The sequence below is a fragment of the Triplophysa rosa genome, unplaced genomic scaffold (genome assembly GCF_024868665.1).
Source record: "Triplophysa rosa unplaced genomic scaffold, Trosa_1v2 scaffold62_ERROPOS344091, whole genome shotgun sequence".
Lineage (NCBI taxonomy): Eukaryota > Metazoa > Chordata > Actinopteri > Cypriniformes > Nemacheilidae > Triplophysa > Triplophysa rosa.
In genome coordinates, this window is record NW_026634645.1 from 128,751 (window position 1) to 145,699 (window position 16,949).

The following is a 16,949-nucleotide window of genomic DNA, read 5'->3' on the forward strand; positions in this document are numbered from 1 at the left end:
TATAGCTTTGGTAATCCTGAAGACATTAATTAGCTTGTTCAGGTGTGTTTGATTTGGGTTAGAGCTAAAATCTGCAAGGCAGCGGCACTCCAGGACTAATGATGCCTATCCTTGTGTTATACAATAAAAAGATTCAAAATATTAGAAACGCTGTAAAACATTTGTAAAACCCACTGCAGGTACTGATGAGTCTGCAAATTAACTACCCCCATGGGCCGCCACTAGCTGCCTCTGGAGTGCCACGGGCTGTTGCTGGACCATCACCGTCTGCCTCTGAACTGCCACGAGCTTCTGCAACAGGTGCAATACAGGCTTCTGCAACAGGTGGGAAACGCTCAATGCTTCTCGCTACTGTTTTGTATAGTAAATTTAAGCACACCAGAAACTAAAAAGTGCTCCTCTATATCCTGCTGGTCTGACAGCAGACCGAGGAGCCCTTTCTGGTGTCCAGAACCCCCACCTATGGTAATGTGCCTTCTTGCCATAGGCTGGTAGCCGTCACAATTCTGGAGCATCATGCACCTTTGGCAACAATGAAATGATCTTGTGATCTTGCCAAGAATGACACTTCAGGCATTGGTATGACACTCTGATTTCTGCCGCACTAACTTCTTCAACAACTATTGTCACCTCTCTTTCATTGGTTTCGTGGACAATGTTTGGAAACACAGGCAGACCTTCAATGGACACAATTTTACTGTTGACCGTTGTTGTAAAAAAAAAACTTTCAGGGACCAACAAACCCAGCTGACTGTCCCACAATTGAATTTTGATGTGGCCAGTTTCATCCTGAATGATGCAAGCCTGAACTTCACTGGGCACACCTCAGCATCAACAGTCTCGCATGAATCCACACGTACCACCTTCATCAACATGTTGTTTTGGTGCCAACAGTCGCAGTCTGACCGCCGCCACGCTCTTCTCGTTTTGCGGTGGCTCTTTAAAACTGAACCCTGGTGCCGATGTCACCACCATCTCTGTGTCCTGTGTCAAATTCGTCGCCTCCAGGGCTGACACATTTCTTGAATTTGCTTAGTTTAATGGGACTCCAATTCTTATGGGCCTGGACAAACGTTCCGTGCTTCTCAGCAGAAATAACCACGACGCAGTGGTATATTTCTCTACCTGTCTGAATGATGCCGTTAAAATACTTGGTCCGAGATCTACAGTATATGCCTTCACCAAAGTGCATTGTGGATGTAGCCCAGAATGGTGTCTTGAATGTTTTGAATTCCATTTGACTTTGTAGATAAAACTTTTTTGTTTTCTAAAACGTCCCAAAATGTACACAATGTAAAGAAAAAAACATTGCATAGTGTAAATAAGTTGTCACAGAATGTGAATAACTCAGTTTTGACAAAAATGTCAGGTAGAGCCTTATAATTCCAAGAGGAGAAAATGTGAAGGTGGACACCAAAAAAGTCAGTCTGTTTTAGGACATTTTATTTATGCAGATTATTTATCAGATAACACCATCCCATAAAACCTTGCGAGCTTAAAGCCATTTCAAACTGAAGATCCCATAACATATTACTGTATAGACGATTTCATCGGACATGCACGCTGGCCCAAGGGTAACTTCCCATTAACAAGGGCAGTTGTGGCCTAATGGTTAGAGAGTTGGACTCATGACCAGAAGGTAGCTGGTTCGATTCCCAGGGCCGGTGGGTAACGACTGAGGTGCCCTTGAGCAAGGCACCAACCCCTACTTGCTCCCCGGGTGCTGCAGTGATAGCTACCCACTGCTCTGGGTGTGTGTGTGTTCACTACTATCTTCACTTCACATTAATTTTATGTTTCATTTATATTCATTCATAGTAATATTTTCTTGTATATTAATTGTATCAAGTTCCTTTAAAATTTCTCAACAGTTATTTATTCTTTGCTATTGACTGATTTCACACCGCCGCCATGTTGAAATCGAAAGCGAGGCAGATGTGGGAAGGAAAAATAGACTGCAATGGTTTTGACAACCAACCTGGAGTGATTAAAACGATTTATGATGTTAAATGTGAACATATAAGCATAGGATGCATGTCACACAAGCTGTTTTACTTGACCACATTTGCCGTACCATCACATATTAGTGACTGTTTAAACTGCCAAACAGGTTTCATTCGCACACACACACAGCCAATCTAACGTTGTTTTTAAACGCATCATTTGTTTATTCATGTCACAGACACTCGATGGTAGTCCAAACCATTGCAGTCTATCTGTCCTTCCGGTTTTCTTCCCACCTCTGCCTCGCTTTCGATTTCAACATGGGAGCAGAGAGAAATCAGTCTATAGCTATATCCAAAAATAATAGCAATAAAAACAAAAACAAGAGACTTACAGGTATTACACGTAAAATAAATCCTTTTAAAAGGCTAGGGGTTTTTTTCTACCTCTGAATGACCTAAGGCAAAAGGAACTGCATACTCAGATTTTTAAACCATGAAATTAAAGTTAAATGAATTTATCTATTGATGTTGTAATTACATTGTTTATATTTTTTATTTTAACAAATGATCTCCCAGCAGTGTAGACAAAGTCTACACAGACATTTCAGGCATATTCTATTTACATATCAATTGCTTGTATGTAAACACAATGTTACTATAGAAAAACCTAAACGATAGAATAAAACAGTGTTACAAGTACATTTGTAGTTTCTGGTGTTCTTTTCTCTTCATGATAAAAAGAGGCTCATTAAAGGTCAAGGATTGAAGGGAAGCTGTCCAAAGCAGTCCAGGTGCAAGAGGAAATGAGCTTCTTGGCCTGAAAGAAGCACCAGTGTTTGAAAAGACAGTGTCTCACTGATGCTTTCATCGATGTGTTTCCTCCTTCCCGCTCTCACTCAATGATCCATGCTGTGTGTGTGTGTGTTTGTGTGAGTGAGAGAGCTACAGTATTCCATGGAGTTACAAAATGCTGTCCTCTGTATTGAGGACACCGACAGATTTAATAAATACAACAAAAAAGAGAAAAACTACCACTGTCCACAAAGGTAACAGCTTACTAAATAACTGGTTTTATAATTAGTTTAGTTACACATATTCGTTACACATTTTTTGGATATACACCTAGTTTTTTTAATTGGAGAGTTAGTCTCTATTATGCATGGAACATAACAAAAACACACAAAGCAATAGGACAAAATACGTGGAAAGTTTTACTTGCACAAGCTTAAATCTAAATATTTATTCTCTCCATAAATTACACATGTTTTTGTTTTTTAACTTTAATAACACAAACCACATAACATCTATAGCACTAATAACAAAGCTAGATGAATTATACTCCAAAGGCGACCCTCAGTTTAATCTCTTATCCTAAGAGCAATGGTATAGTAATAGTAATTCTTGAAATTGCTGTAATGGACAGAAAAGGCATTAATGGAAGTGTGTTTTATTTATAAGATGAATGACAAAAATATTAATCTTCAGTAATGGTCCATAGCTATTTTTTCTTGTAATAATCTAAATTCTAAATTTAATTAATTGTAATTTAATAAGACAAGTGGAATAAGTTCTGGGTAGATCACGAAGCACACTGATAGCCCCCTTTTGCACTTGAACGTTCTTGTAAAAAAACAAAAAAGCTTTGCATGTATACACTCTCATGATTGGACGATAGCTTAAAAACGTGTGTATCTTCTCCTGAGAGTTTTCACTTGTCACATAAAAATTTAATGCCATCTTCCATGACATTAAACAAGCATTTTTTGACACCTTTGGTCATTATGCTGGTACACGCTGCAGAGAAAACCTGCTTATGGTCTTTTGACACGTGGCTTTTTGTGAACAGCACTCTGTGAGTTACTATTCTCTGCCATGCTCTGCACAGGTAAGGCTTGTTAAAGTCTGTAGCACTATCAGCTGACTTCCACCTCCACGATGATGATGATGAGCCAGGCACATCTGACAGCCCCGAATCAGAGGTTGTGTTGTAGTTCCTCATGATTGCATGGGTGGTAGCGAAAATCACAATGCCATAGTTTTTGCGTAGTTTGTCCAGGAACTCGGCACACTTCCTCATGTTAGCCTCCTGACAAGCTATGCTCTCACCACCACTGTATCGATCCACCCAGTAGAAAGCAGAGATGCTGTCAATGATCAACAGGTCAAGGGAGGGCTGGATGGAGATGGAGTTCTCAAGGTAATGCAGGGTAAGAAGAAGCTGCGCTGAGCTGCTACAGTGCACTACGGACAGCCTGCGCAGACATGAACATACTCCCTCCTCAGGTTCAGTCTCAGAACCGTCACTTTCCTTTGAGTGTCTGGCCAACTGTCCCTCTAGAATGCTCACTAACCGCAGCATGTCAAAGTGGTGGTCTGTGTCGATGATGATTACCCCCACCTCCAGACCTCCACTCTGCACTGGCATGATACAGCGAGTGATCAGGTGGTACAAGGTTTCTGTCTTACCTGTGCCCTCCATGCCGTAAAACTCCACAATATCACCTGTGTAGATGCAGATATGATTATCAATGCATTTTTAACTGAAGCTTGTTTAAAATGTGCAATGTAAATTTAGTTTTACGGCACCTTGTCCTGGGCCGCCATCCACTGGAAAAATATTGGGGAATACGTCCTTCAATGACTGTCGCCCCTCAAGTCTGGATACAACCTACAGCACACATAGAAACTCTGATATTACATCTGAATTCGTGTCAAAATAATGTATTTAATTACACTCTCCAAACTTATTGCATAAAACTAAATTAACCTCGGTTAGCTCAATCAACCTTAAGCTATCCTCATCAATAAAGTTATTATAAAAAACAATGTTCCCATGCTTGATATAAAGGTAAGTTATCATATATTTGGTTTTCACGAGTAGAAAACTAAGCGTTCATATGTTTCATTTAATTTCTTCATTTGAGCTAAACTTTCAAATCTATCGCTTTATCATATTACGTGTGTAACGTTACCTGAGCACCATTCTCAGCCATTCGTACACGCGCTGTCATATTGCCGGTTTTCGCGCATTTATTTAAGGAATTTTGTTTCCTGGTAAATAAAGGTCGAACACTTTTCAAAATAAGAGTTCTACCAAAAAGGTGCACAAATGTACTTGAATATGTTTGTAATAATAGTAACATTTTAGTGTATTATTATTATTATTCATATGAAATCAAAAATATATTACATATCACTGGTATTACACAGACAGTGATAACAGTCCTGACTCCATGGATGCATAAATCCTTCATGAGTTTAACTGAAGACTGATGGCATTAACATTCATCCAGTCAATCAATAACCTTTTCAAACTTTGAGTCAGCCAATCCATACACAAAAGACCTACATATAATACGGATTATTATTCCAACATCTGTGTAATACACTGAAGTTAAAAAGTTCATATAATGTATAATGACCGACTGCCATCTAGAGTTTCACTTACAGAAATGTATCGCGTGTATTGAGTGAGATCAGCTGATACGATTTCACAGTATGACCAGTATAGTATTTCAAACGTCCTTATACTATTCTATTGATTAAATTTACAGTACAATTACAGTACAAATTAAAGTACCCCTTACGAAAATTGACCATGTTTTTTTTGTGGTACAAGTGTAGTAACCATGTTTTTTTGGTGCATTGATTACTTAGGGCAAAACCATGGTTTTACTACAGCAACCATCGTTTACTATGGTTTTTACAAAAACCATGGTTATTTTGTGATAACCATTGTTTACAGTAAGCATGTTTTTTTTGGTTTTAACTGTAGTAAAACCATTCTTTTTCAATTTTAACTGTAGTAAACCATGGTAAATTTTCGTAAGGGACAGTATAATCACAATACCTTTTCACACCTTTAATTTAATATTCTGATAGTTCAATCATTTATTTTTTTACAATCTTCTCACCATATATTGGAGCAATAAACGCAGACCAATTTATTAGAGCTTAATCTATTTAAAATGTAAGATAGATAAATGTAAACAACGATACTGCGCAACGATCTCTGCGGTCTGTTTACACCATAGATAGACTGTATAAAATAGGTTTACACACACTTTACCAGCAGCTCGCGGAATTCCGAATCCTACTATAGCAACGGTTCCAGTCATGAATATTAATTACAAGTTGCCGGGTAATTTTCCTATAGCAAAGGCTTGGCTCATTAATAGTGACTACGTTATGTAGGCGTTTCCTGTTAACCCTCCAATAGTGACGCCCTGGCTTATAAATATATATAGAAATCCTTTGCCATACTAGACTTTCTGTGAGCTCATGGACCATGAGGAAGACGGCGCTCGTGAATCCAGCCTGTTTCTATTTTTTGCCTTCCCTTTGACTCGGGAAGTAGTCGCGAAAATAACTGCGCGTTTGACAACCAAGGGACACATTACACTGTAGTGAAGGTACAACTGATAACCCTACGAACAATATACCCTTTCTGTGTCGTTTAATTGTTTGTGACATGCGAATGTGTTTGTGATTGCAACCAGTGAGTCGTTGCGATGGCAGTGCGTCTCCCTCCCTGCGTCATTGACTGTGGGACAGGGTGAGTTTCTTACACATTCACATTATTGCGGTTACTTTTCTGTATTTATCAATATAAGCAATAGAAGGCCTTGTATGAAACCCTTTATGTCAAATGAAACCCTTCAAATGATATTCATTTCCCCACAGTATTGTAACTTAATTGTATTGTAAATTATAAAGATGTGCAAAATGTATTTCATATATTTATATTCGTGTATAAATTATATACCGAATACTATTCAAATTAAGATTCCTATACAAGTGTCATTGATTAAGATGGGTGAGAAAATATACCAGTTTTTAAAGCCTGACACTGCTTTCTAATCGATTTACCAGCGCAGGCAAACAGTTCAAGTATTTTTCTTGTCTGTGATAAACACAACCAGCACTATTTACCAGCTGCCTGAATTCACAAAAAAAAGAGAATAAAGGACACAATGGGATCATGTAGACTGTTAAGTGCTTGTTTCTATTTACCACACACACCATAGATGTCATGGTTTTATACTGTAACAACTGTATTCATCTATCCCTTAACACTACCCCTAAAACTTAACCATCTTAACCACTCAACCAACTTTTGACATTTTTTCATTCTAAAGAAATCATCATTTAGTATGTTTGTTGTGTCCCATGTTTACATCATTATACACATTTACGTACACACACACACACACACACGTAATGATATACTGTTCTTCATATTTCAGGTATACCAAGATTGGTTATGCTGGAAACACAGAGCCGCAGTTCATCATGCCATCCTGTGAGCTGCTTGACACTTTAAGTAGTTCATGTATGAGAGCAGACTAATACTGCACGCTGTCCAGCACTCACTTCCAGTGTATGATATGTGGATCAGGATTTTAATTAAATTCAGCCTTAGGGAATCACTATTTAAAGATATCATAAAATTCTCACCACTGCTGTAACCTCAATACAGTATAGTCTGTAAGCCTTTAAAAATGTTTGTAAAAGCATTTCAGAAGACTTGTAGGTTTATTGTTTTTGTTAAATGATACATTTTGCAATGCACACTTCGTGAACTGCATGGATTTCTGCAGTGATTACTATAGGATGCTGATATGTACATTTACATTTATGCATTTGGCAGACGCTTTTATCCAAAGCGACTTACATTGCATTATACTATACATTTGTTTCTAATTATGTGCAATCGAACCCATGTCCTTGGCGTTGATAGCACGAGGCTCTTACCACTGAGCTACAGGAAAGCTGTATGTGGAAAGCTGATATGTGGCCTGGTCTGGTGAAACAGTCTGAGTAAATTATTAACAAACAAAAAGCTGTAACTTTAAACTATTTATTGAAGATCTTGAATGAACTCACAGGGAGGAGAATTAATTCACATGTAAAGCTGCAACAACGTGTCCTAAAGTTGCTTTAAACAGTGTCTTCATGTTGAACAATTTTGGATCAGTCCTCCCTACAAATCTCGGTTCATGAATATTTCTGAGTTCTATTTATTGCACTGCTCTCTTCAGGTCTTGCACAACATATTAATGGGCTTAAGGCCAGGACCTCATTGCTCATGAAGGAATTCCACTTTCAGGATTGCAGGATGCCCACACCTAGAGAGAGGAGCCACAGAAATTTCATCATATTCAGACAATATATTTTACTATGCATCGATGAACATCATTGCCTTTTACCAGTTCTTCAAAAAATGCTTACTGTCTGCAGCACTGCTGCCACGTTCATATGTTTTTTTGTAATAACAAAATATGTTATAAAATAAATTTGTTAAGGATAACATCATGTTGTAGAATGTTATATTTCTCCTAAAACGCTACCTACCATATAACCACAAATAACTTTTTTAACCATAGAAATAAGAAGTGAAAATGGATTACTCTAAGGGTGCGTTCATATTTCTAGTTCGGTTCTTTTGGTCAGGACCAAAAAAGAAAAAAATAATTTAGTCCTGGTTCGTTTAGCGTTCAGACTGGCATTTTAACAGTGAACCTAAAGATATAAAACATAACAGCTTGCGTGTAAAGTCGCAACTTGATTGGACAGCTTTAATGATCTATATTTTAAATTGGAACTTACCGGACATCTAAAACAATGCTGTGTGCTGGGTTATACATGCTCAGTGTATGCCTGCGCATATGACAGTATTTTAGCAAGCGGTAACTCTCAAAGACCTCATGAAGTTTTTAAAGCAGTCAAAACGGCGCCAGGAATTCCTCCGTTACATGTGCAAGCACAGATTTCATAAACACTCCTTTTATATTACCAAATCACTTGATTTTCTGGAGGATACTGTTTTATCACTTCCTGTTTTTGGATTGGTTCGATGCCTTTAGTCCGTGTTGTTTTCATATTTCAATCGAACCGCGCCAGAGTTCATTTGAAAGTGGACCGAGACCCAGCTTTTCAGCGGCGTTGGTCCGCTTGTTTGGTGCGCACCAGGGTTTGGGTGGCAGCGTTCACACAAATAAACAGAGCAATCGCACTAGAGTTCGTTTCAATCGAACCAAACATGGCATATATGAACACACCCTAAGAGCGTGTTCACATATGCAATGTTTGGTTCAATTGAAACGAACTCTGGTACGATTGCTCTGTTAGTGCGGTTTAATTAATACCAATGTGAACGCTAAGCGAACCAGGATTTTTTTGGTCCGGACCAAAAGTACCAAACGAACCGAACTACAAGTATGAACACACCCTAAAGGTCGGTTTCACATTTAGTTCGATTACCTGGTCCGAACCCTAGTTCGATTTCTCCCTCCTTCTGCCCCCACTGGACTGCGTTCATATTATTCTTTTTTGGGTCCGAACCGCAGGTCGTTTGCGTCATTGCGCAGGAGAAGGTGGCAAAATGCATAACTTGCTCGCGTCACTTTTATATGTTTTTGAACCGTTAGTTTTGTTTCCAAAGCGTCAGCACATAGCGGAACTTTAATCTGTGAATGTACTGCAAATGCTTTTTAGAACGCTGAAAGCGAACAGAAATTAGATAGCCTATAGGATACAGCTCTCTCTGCTTGGAGTGTGCCAATAACGCTCGTCAAAAAAGTGAGTGAAACACACACACACACACACACAATCACACATTTTTAACAAAGAATACGTCATTAATAGCGGTTCACTTCCGCGATTTGGTACGTTTGCGTTCATATCAGCAGCGAAGCGTACTGGAGTTCACATGAACCGCAACCAAGACCTCCCTTTTAAGGGCGTTTTCACACCTGTGTATCGATTGCTTTGTTCCGAAACCGGGGGTTAAATCGCTACAATACTTAAATTTATTTTAGTTCGGTTCGCATTCACAAGGCAATATTTCCTAACGGACCAAACTTTGTTAATAAAAGTCACGTGCGAGTAAACTCTCATTCGATTGGTCAGAGTGCATCTGTTTATTTTCCGGCCAGTAACACGAGTGATAATGAGCGTCAGCTGCGCGTTGTCACGCGTATCTCACGGCAGAGCTCGGGAAGCATAAAAGGAGGAGAAGGACGAGAGAGAACCAGGCTTGGATTTTATGTTATGTTTTATTGTGTTTGTGTGGCCGGCAGTCGACTGTGAGGGAGCTGTCAGCACTTTACTTTCGTTTTGTTGTTTGTTTATTTTATTAAAAGTTTGGTTTAACGTTCGCCGGTTTCCGCCTCCTTACTTCCTTACTTTGAACATTGTTACAGGGAGCCATTAGCAAAACAACCCCTTTTGCGTCACGCAACTTTACATAATTACCCATCATACATTGTGATGCAGTCTGGTCCGTTGGGTCGGATGGTTTTCACACGTCTACCGAACCGCTCCAGGGTTCGTTTGCAATCGGGTCGAGACCACCTTGTTCAGGCGGTCTCGGAGCGATTGTTTTGGGGCGGATCCTAGCGCGATTGCCGTGTTCACATATGCCTAAACGAATCGAACCAAGAGAGAAAACGCACCAGGTTTCGAAACAAACCCTTATGTGTGAAAACGCCCAAGTGGACTCGGGTACAGTTTGCAGGGGCGCACCCGGGTTCGGAAGACAACGTTCACATCACCCAAACAAACCGAACTCTGACGTTAATCGAACCCGGGTGTGCACCAAAAGTGTTAATGTGAAACCGCCCTAAGGCTGTCCATCCAAATCGCACATATTCTGTTCAGTTAGGTCACATGTTAGAGACTAGCCAAAATAGAAAGACACCAACACCCTTACAATCTGTTCAACTGACTCTGGTTTGTCTGCACTGCAGGTATTGCTGTCAGAGAAACAGCCAGTGTGGGAGATCAAGCACAAAGACGTCTCATGAAAGGGGTAGATGACCTTGATTTCTTTATTGGAGATGAAGCCATTGACAAACCCAACTATGCAACCAAGGTGATCAGTTGTGATCTTGTTTTTTTAATAGACAATAGTTGGAATCTTGTTTTGTAAATGAAATATCTATAATGCGTATAATAGCATATTGTTTGAGTTTTAAATAAATTAGCTCACCCGCAAATTAAAATTCTCACACAATATTCTCACCCGTATACCATTTCAGCCAATTAGAATTGTGGTTTTTAGCACTATTGAACCCAGAACAGGCAATTTTTTTAAATGGCAACATGCCAATAACTTACAATCTCACTGGTTCTATAGTCTTGTGACTATAGTTGTCATTATGATATATGGTCCTGAGACACACAAGATACATTGAGATTCTAAATTATCAATGTGTGCTTTGATTTGAATATCAGTAAATAAGTTTTAATATTTAAAACAAAATATTCTGCATGCAATATTTTGGCACACATCTATTTTACTTAGTAGTTGTTGTCTATGCGACCTGTTAAAACTACATGACTAAAGTCAACTTCCATTGAACAGCTAAAATCTGTCTGGGTAACAAACTGTGGCAAATTATATAGACAAGCTGTGATTATATGTTCAAACAGTCAAATATGTTTTTTAAATGAATTTAAACCTATGGAGGAACAAACAATAAATAGATAAATGATAAATGATTGGCCCTTGGAGACCCTATTTTGTTCATGCACAGCTCATTCATACCTCAGTTGCAGTACAGTCTGAAGTGAATCAGCTTCTGAGAAAAGGTCATGCCTTACAACTCTGCTTGAACAAGGAGACTTGAGAGTGGTCAGTGATCACTTTGAAGGTGTTTTAAGGTTCAGTAACTGAGAACAGAGTAAAGGGGGACCAGTCAACCACATCAACAACTCGACATAACAATGTGACAACCTGCAGTGAAGGATTCAGGTGGAAATGTGGTGAGGTGGCTTCTCATAAACATTGATGCCAAACAGAAATAAGAATAATAGATGATGCACAGTGGCAAGGAATCAAAACTCCAATGATGAATAAAGGGAGAAAAAAACCTTGGGAGAAACCAGTCTCAGCCAAGAGGGCCAGGTCCCCTCTGACGTGTTACAGCTGCACTTAGTAACTTTGATTAAAAGTTACTGAGTATATTTTTGTAATTAATGGGGAGAGCATTATTAGTAGTGATTTAGTAAACTTACATTTGTTTGAAGCTGTTTAAGTCAAATTTTGTTGAGTCAGGTTTTGTGACCGATATCAGACATCAGAAGAATGTTTAAAGCGGATGTAACACACGCAGTTTCTGCCAATCTCATATTAATCTTGAGTACCTATAGAGTAATATTGCATACTTCGTATCTTTGAAGAGTCTTTGGTTTGATCACATTTATAAAAGACAAATACAGCTGTACAATTATTTCTGAAAACAGACGAGCCCTGAACTCGTGCAGGTGGGGGCGGGACAACAGCACGAGCACAAAATGCATCATCACATTATCCCTGCATAACTGTTGATTCACTATAAGTTTGTTTTGTTTACCTTATGCACGTATGCACCGATTGCCGTACAGCGTGCGGTTCATGACCGGCATCTTTTAGCGCTGGGACCGCTACATCTATCAGTTTCAAACGGTCTCCAAATCCAGCGTTATATCCACCGTTTATATAACATCCATCACTGAAATGCAGTGAACAAACAAACACACCTCAACTTCGTGACCGAAGGACCACATTGATGGGCGTGCTCTTTCTCCCACTCTCGTGCTTTTCCAGAAGAATTGTCCAATAAGGGAATAAGAAAAGTTGTTACGTAAGGGAATTTCATGTTCGAAAAAACTTTCTGAAACCTATACGAACACTGGGGGAGTGTATCGAGCACAGAAATACTATGTCATACGTCCAACTTGTTTTTTGACAAGCTGACCATGTCAAGCATGAGGAGCCAGCACGTTTAACATTGTAAAGAAGTCAGAATGCATGAAACACAGTTGCACAACCCCTTTAAGGAAGGATTAATAGTAGCGGCATAATGTAATGAGTGCTGCTATAACTTCAAACTGCTGTCATGTAATGCAAGTTAAGAATTCAATACTAAGTATTGCAAATACTGTTTTGCATTAATGTGGTAACAAGCAGTCTGTCTTTGCTCTTGTTTGATAACAAAATAACAAAAGAATTCATACAGGTTTGAAATGACATCGGGGTGAATAAATGATGAAATATTTATATTTTTGGGTGAACTATCCCTTTAAGACTGAGTTAATGTAAATCTGGACTATATACAGTTTCACACTTAAGTGAGTTATGGAGTAGTCAGGTTTTAAGATTTCATACTGACTGTACATTTATAAACCCTTGTTTAAAATTGTTTGCACATTCGTGTGGTTAATAACATCGATTTGAGCAGAACAGCCTACAGCGAGCATTAATTCCTGTTTATCAATCTGTTTAAATGTCGCCACGTAAATCTGCTCTGGTTCTCTGAAACATATTATAAAAAAAGAATGAAAATACTTTTGTCTGTTTTAAACAGCACACGTTGTAATGCGAATTTTACACATTTTGGCAAGGTTTTATAACCCATGACACATGTGATATAATATTTAGCCTAGGGTTAAATGTGGTCCTGGGTTAAATCAAGGGGTACAAGTGAATGGCACCACTAGCCCTGTTTGAATGTACTAGACTAGACTAGACTAGACTAGACTAAATAATTACAAACCAGAAGAGCATGAACAAAATCTGCTGGGAAGAACTAGCCAAAATTTCACATCAGATGTCAGTAGTACTCAACAAAATATGAATTGTGGCGAATATATCAGTAGCAACAGTAATTTGTTTTATTTAAAAAAGTCATTCGAATGAATACCATATTAGTGACTAATGAACTATTTTCTTTGTGAAGTGGCCCATCAGGCATGGCATTATTGAGGACTGGGACCTCATGGAGAAATTCTTGGAACAGATCATTTTCAAATATCTCCGAGCTGAGCCAGAAGACCATAACGTTCTCATGGTATGACTGTGCGTATTTCACATCTTCACATGACCATATGTGACCCTGGATCACAAAACCAGTCTTAAGTAGCACGGGAACATTTTTAGTAAAAGACAAAAATACATTGTGTGGGTCAAAATTATTGATTTTTCTTTTATGCCAAAAATCATTAGGATATTAAGTAAAGATCATGTTCCATGAAGATATTTTGTAAATTTCCTACCTTAAATATATAAAAACTTTATTTTTGTGAGTGGATGGTCTGCCACAGTGCCCCTGATTAACAACTTCAAAGGCAATTTTCTCAATATTTTGATTTTTTTGCACTCTCAGATTCCAGAGTTTTAAACGGTTGTATCTCAGCCAGATATTGTCCTAACAACTCATATATCTATAGAAAGTTTATTTACTCAGCTTTCAGATTATGTAAAAATCTCAATATCGAAAAATTGACCCATAAGACTGGTTTTGTTGTCCAGGGTCACATATGGGATGTTTTTTGCACTTCTAAAGTGAACCAGATCTTTACTTGCAGTGAAAGAACACAGAAAAGCACATACATTATAAGTTAAGTCCCCAACTGCAATATTCACTGTGCACATGATGAGAGATTATGTTATTTTGTCTGTGCAACAGTGTTTTTATGTCACAAACAGATGTTTCCTTCTCCATGAATATGTGCCTGATTTAGCATGACAAAAGAACACATTTCATTTGTCTGAATGGTCTTTTGTTTGTCCTAATGCTGTGCTGATACTGTATATTGTGTCCACAGACAGAGCCTCCTCTCAATACCCCAGAGAACAGAGAATACTTAGCTGAGATCATGTTTGAAACTTTTAATGTCCCAGGGCTGTATGTAGCTGTTCAGGTAAACTCTTTTTGTTGAAATACCTTAAAGAGGATGGGTAGATTTGCATTACAGTGAAGCTGATTTTCAAATAACAGTATCACAAATAGGACATAAGCTGTGCATTAAACATGCTGTAAGATTAAACTTACCACAACCTTTTAGGCTGTTTTGGCACTCGCAGCATCTTGGACTTCAAGACAAGTTGGTGAACGAACGCTAACAGGGATTGTAATCGACAGTGGTGATGGAGTTACTCATGCCATACCAGTGGTAAACAATACGGATTTACATAACACTGGCCCTAAACATTGGACACACACACACAGAACTGCAATAACAAATATTCACAGTATTGTTTGTTTGTGTTGATTTTAGTTTTCTCAGAAATTTCTTACTGCACCTTTAAGCCAAAAAATGCAGAAATACCATTGCAATAGATCCAGTGGCATATGCAGTTTTGCACACAATGGGCCTCATTCATGACACGCGGAGAATGATTTTTTATGTTAATCGCAGTGTTGTAGTTGAGACCAGCTCATTCGAGTCCGAGTCAAGTCCGAGTCCAGAGTAGGTCGAGTTCGAGTCAAGACCGAGTCCAGAGTAGGTTGAGTTCGAGTCAAGACCGAGTCCAGAGTAGGTCGAGTTCGAGTCAAGACCGAGTCCAGAGTAGGTTGAGTTCGAGTCAAGACCGAGTCCAGAGAGGGTCGAGTCCGAGTCAAGTCCGAGTCCTAGGACAAGAGATCTGAGACGAGACCTATAGAAATCTTCAAGAATATGTTAAATGTTTGGTGGAAACAATAAAACTGTTTGTGTCCTGTTGTGTTACACGAGGTTAGCATAACATCAATCAGCTAGCTCATAGAGTGCTCAGTGCATTAAATATACCATGGCATGTACACTGTGTTTTATTTACTTGGACTGATATTAGTTTAAAAATATTATTAGTTGAGGGTAAAAAAGGCCACATAGTAAGTGTTGTAAAGGTAATTTTATTACAATTATGACTTCCCCCTGACCAAAGATATGTCCAAAAGATGTCTTTTCTGCAGCTTTCGATGTTGAAAAAGACGTCCCTTTATTGGCCCATTATTACGTTTTCTGAACGTCTGATATTGACGTACAGGGGACCTTGGTACAATGTAAAAACTGGTTCAAATCTAGAGTTTATCAGACTACTTTCAGTTTTCACATGGAAATAAATGAAATGAGACTCTGTGAAATGAGTTTTGTACCCACAATAATAACCATTATTGTGATCAGTGTTTGCTTTAGTTGGGCTCTTGATCCTTGACTTTTGTTAAATTAATTCGTTCAGGTCATGTAATAGTGTTATAAAAACACTTGTGCACTGTGAAAGACAGACATGCTTTTACAAAAGTTGGGGTTGTTCTCATGGAAATTGTCAGGCTGTAATAAAATGTATTAGTTTTAAACATTATTGATCAATTGATGACTGGTCTGAGTGCTCTGGCTAGTCAATGCACAAGTATTGAGAGAAAATAAACAAACATATTTCACTGACATCAACCCTCATCATACAACCCTCAACAATGATGACAATCGTCAAAATAATTCAGATAAACAGATCACCCAGCATGCATTGCAGCATGAAGCTTTCTTTTGTTGATTGTCACCATTGTTGAGTTTCATATGCAGATTCTTGATGTCGTTGTGTGTTAAAGTGGTTTAACAGATTGCGAATATGTTAATTCCTAAAAAATCACAGTATATCAAACTACAGATCCTCAGAGCTGACACATTAATAAAACAAACCCAATTATTAACAGTGATCTAAACAATTTCAAAATGCATGCATTACCATTCAGAAGTAATCATCTCTTTGCTACAACTAATTTATTTTAACACAGTTATGGCTGAAGGAAACCTAATTTAACATTAAAATAGAAGAGCCAAGAGCTCAACTAAAGCTAAAAACTAAAGCTTTTGCAGGTACAAAAGTGATACTGATTCATTGCAATGAACATTGACAAATCATCAATTTTTAACCTTGATTCAATGGTTGCTTGCTATCTTACTGCACTCAAATCATTCAACTCAGTTTATTTCAAAGAGTCTCACTTAATTTATTTCCATGTGTAAACTCAAAATTTCAACCAGTTTTTACTTTGTACAGACTGGACATCAATATTAGACAATCAGGAGACGCCATGAAAAGCTATAGAAACAACATTCATTTTTGGCCCATATAGGGACGTCTTTTCAATGCATTTAATATTTTTGATGGGACTCGAGTGGACTTGGGCATAAGTCCAATTCTGAACATGTTCGAGTACGAGTCGATACCGAGTCAAAATGCACACAAGTCCATGACAA

General features: G+C 38.4%; 2 protein-coding genes across 2 annotated transcripts in view; one reads left to right on the forward strand and one right to left on the reverse strand.

Moving 5' to 3' along the window:
- Positions 1–3,170: 3,170 nt before the first annotated feature.
- xrcc2 (X-ray repair complementing defective repair in Chinese hamster cells 2) lies at positions 3,171–4,962 on the reverse strand. The gene is made up of 3 exons (XM_057328652.1): positions 4,919–4,962; positions 4,533–4,614; positions 3,171–4,448 (listed from the first exon to the last, which is right to left on the reverse strand). Exons 1-3 carry the CDS (start codon positions 4,955–4,957, stop codon positions 3,655–3,657), a joined length of 915 nt encoding a protein of 304 aa, XP_057184635.1. The 5' UTR covers positions 4,958–4,962; the 3' UTR covers positions 3,171–3,654.
- Positions 4,963–6,231: 1,269 nt separating this feature from the next.
- The window catches only part of actr3b (actin related protein 3B), a 29,699-nt gene continuing 18,981 nt past the window's right edge, over positions 6,232–16,949 (forward strand). Inside the window, exons 1-7 of the mRNA XM_057328651.1 lie at positions 6,232–6,358; positions 6,446–6,501; positions 7,193–7,248; positions 10,697–10,821; positions 13,670–13,780; positions 14,538–14,633; positions 14,778–14,885. Of these exons, the coding sequence (XP_057184634.1) occupies positions 6,458–6,501; positions 7,193–7,248; positions 10,697–10,821; positions 13,670–13,780; positions 14,538–14,633; positions 14,778–14,885 (540 nt within the window). The 5' untranslated portion in view covers positions 6,232–6,358; positions 6,446–6,457. The remainder of the gene's footprint in view (positions 6,359–6,445; positions 6,502–7,192; positions 7,249–10,696; positions 10,822–13,669; positions 13,781–14,537; positions 14,634–14,777; positions 14,886–16,949) is intronic.